This window comes from Astatotilapia calliptera, chromosome 10 (assembly GCF_900246225.1).
Source record: "Astatotilapia calliptera chromosome 10, fAstCal1.2, whole genome shotgun sequence".
In the NCBI taxonomy this organism is placed as follows: Eukaryota; Metazoa; Chordata; class Actinopteri; order Cichliformes; family Cichlidae; genus Astatotilapia; species Astatotilapia calliptera.
In genome coordinates this window covers 24,456,473-24,466,455 of record NC_039311.1, presented here as the reverse complement: position 1 = coordinate 24,466,455, position 9,983 = coordinate 24,456,473, and the positions used below count along the sequence as shown (strand labels likewise).

Sequence of the window (9,983 nt, the reverse complement as noted above, 5' to 3'; positions counted from 1 at the left end):
GACACGTTTTGACGGCTGAGGTAAAGAGTGGCCTGACAGCCCACACTCACTACAGAAGAACGGTGGCCACCTTACCCAGGATTCTGCACTTTAATTGGAAGGGTTAAGAAGACAGAATCCAATCGACTGCAACCTGCAATCTAGTGACATCTAGTGGTGAGATTTTTGCACACTGTACCTTTAATGTTCCTTATTTAAAAAATGTATTGCTGGAAACATTCATATTCAACTCTATGAATAAAGAAAGTATTTTATTAATTAACATACCTGAACACACTTTTTAAACACATTGTGTTCTGGCAGGACTAAAGCAGGACGACTGACTTTTATGACAGTTATATGATTATAATGTGGATAACAGCTAGAGAAAAGCAGCTGGTCCAGTTTTGTCCACCATGCCCTCATTCACGTGGGAGATTTAGGTCTACATAAGCTGGTGTCTGAGTTTTCACAGTTTTGGTATCACAAATTGGTACTGGTGTAACAGCTAGTAATTAATACTCTTCCACTAAGCATTTATTTTTATTTTTAACTTTAAAGCATTCCCTGTGGTGAAGCACTGACTGAAAAAAACACAATAATGTTGGCAGCGTAGATGAAAATTCATCCCTAATAGAGGATTTGGGAGATAGTTTAATGTTAAAAATGAACGTGTAGTTGGTTTCTTTGCAGTGAGGTCACTTTGCTACTGGGTCGGTTTAAAAATAGCATACTATTTATGGCTATATGAATGCTGCAGAAATGGTGGTGCTAGCTTTAAAGAGACCTGTCAGTTTTTATTGATCTCAGTAGTCAGGACCACCCGCTTTAAGGAAGCTGGAGAATGTGCGTGCAGGAATGTGATGGGTGTGAATTCATTCATATGGTTGGTGTAATTTAAATCAAACCAAACTTTTTTTTTCTCATTACTTTCTCTTGTCACAGAACTGTTATCTCTTGCACACACCCGTCATTCAAATATAGCAACTGATGCTACGCCCTTCATAATAATGCAGCCATTAGTAGGCTAAGAGGAAGTTTGTGCATGCCATGATCAGTACTGGCTGACAGCATAGTTCTGGCTTTACTCAGAAAACACTCCAGGAATCCTGTTGGTTGAGTACAACAACTACAGCTCCTGGGCTGATGTGTCAAATTTTTTTTTATAAATGCTTTGTAACACATAACATATGTTTTATTTTTAAACACTTTGTGAAGCTGGTGAAGTTAGTGTTTTAGTAGAGCTGGTGATTGCAATATTTATTTGGAAAGCGTTTTTCCATGAATCAAGAATCAGCTAACTCAGATTTAGTTTTGCTTTTTTAAAAACCCTTCATTTATTTTTTGTTTTGCGATTTGTTGGTTGTTGTTGTTGTTGTTGTTTTTTTTTTTTTTGATAGATTTTGCAATATAACAAATATACTGTTCATCTGCTGTAGATATTTTTTGGGCCTACCATCTTTTCTTTTTTCCTCCACTTTTCCAATTTCCTCAATTTTTTAAGGACACTGTGCACACCATACCCAGATATGTGAACTTTTGAGCTAAGAGCTCTTTGAGAATCAACTTGTTGCTTAAAAAAATAATATTTTATGCCTGCCAAACTGTGTTTTATTTGGTGTTGTTCATTATGTTTTTGTGGCAAGCTGCTGGTAACAAAGTTTCTAAAGATACAATGTAAAAATGTTTCTTTGTTAAGTTGCCTGTTGTGCAGACACAACACTGGTTTTCCTTGAGTTAGGTGCCTTTTTTGTGCTCGAATGATTCATAGGTCAGTCTTTAGTGGCTTAAGACAAAAACATTCATCTGAAAATAGTCAGGTGTAAGGAGTGGGCTGAAAATAAGTGAAAAAACAGCAAATGTCCAAAGAAAAACTGACCTTCAGAAAGCCTGTAGAACTATTGCTCAAAAGATTACAAGAAAGTCTTGCTCCTTAAAAGCAGAATATAACGACATGAGTTGTGGCTCGAGAATTTTTTACAGTATTGTACTTTTATATGTTTATTTTACAGTGTACAGAATTTATAATTTAAATGGTATTTTGCACTGTATCACTTTTATATTATATGTATCATATTAGGTTAGTTTTTTGCTACTTCACCGCACCAGGGAGTACATTTGAAAAGGAAATATTGCATTATTCAGTCCTGTACATTTCACATTTTAGCTGCAAGAGATACGAATAGATACGATATTTACGTCCATTAACTTATGTATTATGCAATGTTCTAGTTCTTTTGGAGTTCTTCCTGTTAAAAAGGAGTTTTCCCTTTCCATTGCTGCTCGTAGGGGGTCGTTGGGGGTTTTCAGTGGTTTAGCAGGGCTTTTACCTTACAATATAAAGTTCTCTGAAGCAACAACTGTTATGATTCAGTACTAAATAAATAAAATTGTATTCACTTGAAATGTTTTAGAGTAAATCAACTTTAATTATGTCCTATTGTGGAAACCGGGGTTGATCCAGGTTTTGTATATTTCTACAGTCCAAAAACACTCTAAAAGTACTTCCAGGCCCTACATGACTGCTTTTTGTACTTATATATTATATTAGTATATTCATATACTGTATACTGCACAGATAATGTTTTACTATAGAGTTTGAATGCAATATTTTTATGTTGCTATTTTATATCTCAGAGCCTCTGACTCTAATCTAATGTTGGAGCATTCAGTAAACTGAATATTTGCCTGAGGGACAGCTTGCTAATGCACAGCCACTTTTCCCCTCTGCGTTCAACACAAGTCATCATTTTCTTTTTCCAAACGCACAGGCGCGTCCCCTCTTTCCCATACTCTCGCTTTTACACACGCCGAGTATCAAGTAGCACATTATATAATCAACCAGACCAGCTAAAAAAGGGTCTGTAATGCTGAGCCACGCGTAATGTCGCTAAAGACACAACACAAACACACGCAGAACAACGGACGCATAGTCAACTGGGACATCTGTGTGTTTCGGTAAAAGTAGAAAACTTCATAGGAAGAGCTTGTTTTTTGGGGGGGGAAATCAGGAGGGAGCACACACGTGCAGCTCCGGTATGCACACGTGTGTGTATAGTGTGTGAACTCTGAGAAGGGGGTTTGCATGCCCACCTTTTTTTCTCCTTTTCTTTCTTTTCCTTTCTTTAAAATTAAAAAAAGAGAGAAAACAATCTATACAAGCATATAAAAGGACAAATTCCACGTGGTACCCACGAACATGTATTTGTAAACTACTTGTTACAATAATAAGCTTGTGTTTTGGTCAGCAAGTCAATGAGGTAAAGGTGATGAAACGGTGACACGTCCAAAGAGCGAGCCAGACGTCATCAAAAGATCCGTGGTGCGTTTACGTCTATCGGAAAAATCTGACATGGATGTAGACGAGGGTATAAGAAATGATAGATGGTGATAATGGTTATAATTGCATAAGTTTCCTCCAGGATCAGGGGGTGGGCACTTCATATTTCCGAGATACCACATGAGAAACTGCGGAAGGCCCCACAAGTTTATTTAATCTCTTTATAAAGTCATTAGTCCAGCCCTGCACAACAGTCCCTGGTTGGCATGTGGCCTCTTGGGAAAATTAATTGCTCACCTTTACAGGTGCTTGGATTTCCTCCTAAAGTTCAAAGACATCTCATCCAACATTGTTGTCTTTTACTAATAAAATTGTATAAAATCAATAACAGTAGCCTAATATAAACAGACTTTTTGGTCATCTCAAAAAGAGCTGACTGCATGTTTGTAACACATTTCACACTGATAGTATTTTCTGTGGGACAGGCACTGCTATTTTAAGTTATTTTATTTTGCCTTCACGCTTCCTTTACTTAGTTAAATACAGCTTAAACATAACAGGTGTTTAACTAGCTTTTTTACGTAGCATGTGATTGAGGGTCATAAGTCATGATGGGAAACCTTTTTGGAGCATTTGATTGGTCATTCCTATATTGTAACTTCATGCATGATGGGCTTACATGCTGAGTCACACCCCAGCAGCAAAATTTGAGACAGCTGGGTTAAATCAATTGTTATGTGAAAGTCATTAATATATATAAATGATGTGTTTCACTTTTATTCCAGTTTCATTGTGGAAAAAAATGCATTAAAATGATGAATTCTTTTTTCATTTATAAAAATGTCTTTGTCTTTGGTGTGAGTCCTTGGTTTCAACAGCTAACTTCGTCCAAAACACACAGCGTGACTCAGTGATACATTTCGTTACTGATCGCACTTGAATGCGCCCGACAAAGAGCCACTTTACGACTTCCCAAATTGGAAATTAAGAGGTTTTATGACGAGGAAGCGCATGAAAGCAGCACGTCGACCTGACCCAAAAGCGCGCTCCCTGCGTTTTACGTGTCTCCTCCCCCTCCACACTGTACGTGCGCGCACCTTTCTATCGCGTGGTGGGGATCATCCATGTTGCTACTAGTGGTGGAGATAAGGTTGTAATCCTGAGAGGCCCCAGAGACGTTTCTTGGGTTTTTGTATATGCTCTAACTCGGCGCTGACTGCTCCGCGTCGTGGACTGAAGCTCTTTTTTGTCTCGGAGCGACACAGAGGCGGTAGACTCTGCGGAAAAACTTCACGTTTCCCTGAAATTGAAGGCGAATTCGGGCCGGGGGGGAGGACTGGTAATCCTGAGGGGGGAAGAAAGACGGTGGTGGGAAATGGCCACTCAGGTGGAGGCTCTCCTACCCGGCAACCCGCTTGCTCAAGCGAAGGAGCACGGTAAAGTGATCCGCAGTGAGCCTAAGGAGGAGGCGAGCGGCCGGGGCGACGGGGACAAGCGGCAGACGGGTGTCGCCGATCAGGGGAGCGGCGGAGGCGGCAGCAGCAGTCCAGGACAGGGAGGGACCACCGGCTCGGAGGAGCAGACCTCCAAGCGGGCGACAGAGGAGAGCAAAGGCGGCTGTGACAGCGAAGACAAGCTAAGCGAGGAGGGAGTTAAAGGCGGCGGTGGCAACAAAAAGGACTTTACTGAAGCTCCCCCGCCCAAGGTGAACCCGTGGACGAGGAAAATGAATGCTGTGACCGTGGTCAGCGTGAATGGACAAGCACACCACGGTCTGTACCCTCCCTACGTGTTGATTTACTGGCTGTCAGTGTTGTGTTTAGTGTCTGCCTGCACAGGTGTGGTCGTCCTGCTTGCACAGGGGGAGTCATGGGGGTGATTTATTGAACCAAAAAGAAAGGAAAAAAGAGAGGCAACAGAATTGATGAACAAGCTCTAACTGTGGTATTTTGCAGGCTGGTTATATTTGGAGTTAAAGCCCTCCCTCCACAACCTCATAGTGAAGGCTATTCTTGGGGGAACATGGGTGGCTGATTGCACAAGTGAGCACACCCTTCCCAAAAAACAGTAAAGGTGCTCCAAAGTGCCTGCAGCTTTTCTGAAATTTAAAGGTGCAGTTCAGGGATCCGGTACCCCAAATAGCCCTTCACTTGCGTGGACGTTTTATGGGCACTGTGTGTTGTGGTGCAAAGGTTGTGAAGTTGCTCACTGGTGTGTCATCAGATCGTGCATTTTCTTTTACTTGAGAGAGTTTTGGTGTCTCTTTCTTGGGGCTTTTTAGGAGAAGGAGCGTATTAATGTTTAGCGATGTCATCGTGCATGCTTGCTTGCATAGACTTTAAACTTTCAAGTTAGGAGGAGAAGACTGGAAGGAGAAGACTTCTGTCTTGATGATCTCTCTCCCCCTTCTTCTGCTGACACCCACCCTTGCATACAGCCACATCTCTGCTCTGCTGACCCACACCAAGCTTGCCAAATATTTAAACCAGTATTTACTACTGTTTGCTTTTGGGACCGGTTTCGACACAGCATCAACCGCATCAGTCGATCGAGACATCCGCCCATGTCTCTCGCATTGCATCAATTAGCTTTAAAGGCACGAGTATGCTCGGTTGTGTAGCAGCTTAGCTGGCTAACAATAGCACACTGACTCCCTTTTTGGCCTAGTCCTTGGCCGGGCCCTTCTCATTCAGATGTTAGCCTAGCTCCCATGTGGCTAATACTCGCTTCCGATCAGCCCGTGTAAAGTACGTCAGCCTCTCAGTCGTTTAGAGAGCCCTCCTCGGTGCTAAAATTCTTGTCAAACCTGAAACATTTGGTGGTTTAAGCTCTAAAAACGAGCATGTTTGTTTTGAGACGTCACGTGTTCACTCCACGTGTTCCCCTAGAGAAAGGCATGAGAGCTGTTAGCTAGCTAGCTGTCTGCTTGGGCGACTTCGCTGCATTAGAGGGCAGATGTCGCATGTGGCGGTCTTGCCTGAGGCGGTCCGGGGGTTTTCGTGGTAAAGAAGCCGGTTGTCACGTCGTGCATGTGTTGTCAGAGTAAAACCCGGTACCTAGTCTGCTCCTCCACCCTGCTAGGTGTCGTTAGCTTGGAAGCTAGCAGGCAGATTTCATCGTGGATTTTATCTTATCGATCAGTGATCTAGAAAACTGATTACTATTATATTTTTGTCTGTAACAATTCACACGAAGTTGCCCCAGAATCCACACCGCTTGTCGATAATCTATCAGGTGGAGTGATAATTGGTGATGCACATGTAGGGGACAGTTCCCTGTCCTGTTAAAGCAACGTGGTTTTCATGTCTCACAGCCATGTGTGATTTCCTGCACGCCGGCTGTGTTGCAGCCGCTCAGTCAGGTCCGAGTCTTTGTTTGCACAAGAGCTGAAAGCGTGTGTAACTCATGCAGACTTCAGCCTGTACTCAGGGTGGATTGGATTGCTTCTTGCTCCTAAATCTGTCACATCAGCACATGAAGAGCCAGTTTGTAGCTTGCCAGGCAGCATTGCCCCCCTCCACCCCTTCTTTATCCTGATTGAAGCCGGTTTGCTGGTTGACTTTTTGAGGCAGTGGCTCTAAACCTTTTTGTTTTCTTGTTTACTTATGATTCAAGGCCACTACCAGTGTTGCTGGGAAGTTCTAGTCACAGGTTTTTGTCTCCATGACTTATGAGCAGTTCCCTGAAAATAGATTTCAGTTTTTGGGTATGTAGGTAAACCATGGTTTTGGGTTGGGCAGTGATATAGAAATATGTCTACCATGAGGAAGTTTTAATTCTTCTGTGTTTTTTGTCATTCCAACACTTTCATTCGCAGGAAGTGAAACTAAGTTTTGCACACAGGTCCCAGGTAAAAGCCAAGAAGAATGAGAACACATAAGGAATATGTACAAAAACAAACTTTTTTTTGTGAGAAAGTTTAGCATAAAATATGTCAACATACAAGTGTTTGCTTTTGCAAAATAGTTTTAATAACACACATATATGATGTTTACGACTCAGATGTTTCACAAGGACTGAATTTGGTCCAAATAAGCTATTTTATATTAATTGAAGAAATGATAAAATAAGTCTTTGTGGTTGTGTGGTTCCAGAACTTTTGGCTCAGTTTGATCCACCACACAGACAAATTCCTGACATAAAACGCTAGAGTTTTGATTTCAAAAACAAAACAATAGGTCAAGATTTTGCTCCTTAGCTAGTCAGAGTCATTGGTGGGAATAATCCTACTCTTAAGTGGAGTTCTGTAAGTGGGATATTTTAAATAGCCAGGGGATGCTTGTGGGTGTTTTTTGGCCATCTCTGATGGCTGTTGAACCGATGTTACTTTGCCAAACCCTGGCAAACCTTTATGTTGGTCTGGCTTTGCATCAGTGTCACCTTAAAAAGCTAATAGAAGTAGGCTTATGATTAGTTTCAAGTGATCATTTAGGGAAACTAAGATCCCCTCCGTCATGGAAATTGGTAAGACAGAAGGTGGAAATGGAGTTTAAAACCCTGTAAGCGATCACACTGTAGTTTCTAATCAGCCGTTTGTACTCTGTGTGTCCTTGAACAAGATCCTGGAATTCTGTTATGGATAAAGCTAGAACCTGCATGACTGGGAATGGTTATCCACATGTCACAGTGGGAGTATGTTGCTATATGTTAAAAGCGGATTTCGACAAGATATATAAAAATTTTTTCCCCATGGTTCAGACTGATTTGGTTTCATATTAATGTCAAGTTTACCTTGAGTTTTCTAACCACACCTAATGTGTGCAAAGTAGCATAACATAAATCCTGTTACATATACAGTCATAATTACCGTTACCATCCACCATTTAAAAGAAAGATCATCAGCTGACTCATTATGAACATTTAACAGGAGTGAGAGATAAAATGTTTGACCCAGTAAGGACCTGGATGGGTAGTTGCTCCATGTCATCGTACAGAGTTCAGAGAGGACATTCTTATCAGACCTTTGAATTTGCTGTCCTAGAGAAAATACGAGACGACACTCTGGTTGAAATTTAAAGGCATGTGTAACCTTTCTGTTCAGAGATGATGGATCAAAATTAGTAAAGCGCAGTTTTTATTTGTTAGCTTCAGTGTAAGACTGTTAATATTTGTAGTAAACATGAGTGCGGCTGTTCTCTAGGGAGTGTGGCTTCATGTTTACTCCCCAAACCACCACTGGCGCTCAAGCACACCACACCAGTTTCCCCCAGACTGGCGTGTAAAGAGTAATGACCACAGGCTTAAAGGTGCACTGTGGAGTTACCATGAGCACACAAATTATGTTTACATCCGGTGTTGTGTACCAAAGCACTTTCTTGGGCTCCTTAAGATATGGCAAATGTTTAAAGCATTTCCTTTCTCATCAATCATTTCCAACAATGGCTTGTTGAGTATATTTAAATTGAGACTTCCCAGAAAGTTGATTCTGTTCATTTGGATGTTGCGTTTTCAGTGGGAGAAATGTTTCGGCACTCATCCAAGTGATTTAGTGTGTCCAGATGAACAGAATCAACTTTTTGGGATTTCCTTAATTGCAACCATGCTTTTCAGTGCCTTTGGCATGTCTTTAGGAGAAGTTTGTATGTTTGTTTGTTTTTTGTCCACATGCATGACACAACTGCTCTGTAGACCTACTGGAAGTCAAAACTCCCACAGGGTACACTATATCTTGATCTCCTTCACTTTCTTTGTGGAGCAGGGGGGGGACTGTGCCAGTGTTGTGTATGTGTGTGGCATCTGATTTTTAGCATCTGTTATCCACTTGATGGGACACCACCATCCTCAGTTGATTTTTTTAATGGTAGCGCAAAAATCAGAGCTTCCTGTCTCTTTTTTCCTACTAGACAAATAAATGACCAGGTACTAATATTGGTCCTTAATAAATTTAAGCTGCTCATCAAACAAGGATCGTATCCTCGTTTGAGTTGGACGTAGGCTGACTCCACTGCCATGGACTTCATGCTGATGGGCTCTTTTCTAGTGACGGGTGACGGGTTGAGCCATTACAAGAAACTCTGTGGCTTAACAAAGACTGCAGTACAAGACGGGGTGGAGTTGTAGTTCATTTGTGGGTGGAGAATCTTCACAGACAGCTGATTATATTTGATTTTTGTCACAAAGTAGTTGGTCGATGCAATATTTTAAACTGTGAAACGATGAAAGCTCCATTTGTAACATGAACACGTTTGCATGTGTACCCCACCACTGCTGCCTGTAGGAAATTTAACAAAACCAGGTGAGGGGTGCGATAACTTTGTGGCTTGCAGTTGTCAACCCTGCCAACCCCATGAGCTGTTTTTGTTTTTACTTCCTGTCCTGTTTACTTTTTTCCACTTCAGCAAAGTACATTTAAAAAAATCCAGTCTACCTTCACTATTACTGAGAGAGGTCTGACCTAGAAGCTGAAGCTGATGACCTTTAGATTTCTTTAACATCTGTAGTATGTTGTTTTGTGTCTTTCTCAGGCAAAGTAGGGCAATTAAAAGTGTTTTCCAGCTAATTTTCAAAGTAGTTTTGGTGATAACAAAAATCAATTAGCTAAAAACAAGGTGATATAGAGAGCTGACCAATGTCCAGTGCATAAAAGACTTGTAATTAGGAGCAAAGTGCAGCCACTTTTGGCTAAACCACTCTCTTTCCTGTCCTCCTACAACACCTCACTGCTCTGTTCTGGCTCTGTGGGTGTTGCTTCTGGTACTAATAAAATTAAACAAGTTTAGTTTGC

At 41.4% G+C, this 9,983-nt stretch overlaps 1 protein-coding gene across 7 annotated transcripts in view; it reads left to right on the top strand.

Moving 5' to 3' along the window:
* The first annotated feature begins 4,292 nt into the window (after nt 1–4,292).
* The window catches only part of larp1 (La ribonucleoprotein 1, translational regulator), a 55,591-nt gene continuing 49,900 nt past the window's right edge, over nt 4,293–9,983 (top strand). For 4 of the 7 annotated variants that reach the window (XM_026182756.1, XM_026182755.1, XM_026182754.1 and 1 more), the window contains exon 1: nt 4,294–5,031. In XM_026182756.1, coding sequence (XP_026038541.1) covers nt 4,635–5,031 — 397 coding nt within the window. In that variant the 5' untranslated portion in view covers nt 4,294–4,634. Of the gene's footprint in view, nt 5,032–9,983 lie in introns of all 7 variants that reach the window. The other 3 variants (XM_026182753.1, XM_026182752.1, XM_026182749.1) reach the window with 1 other exon arrangement.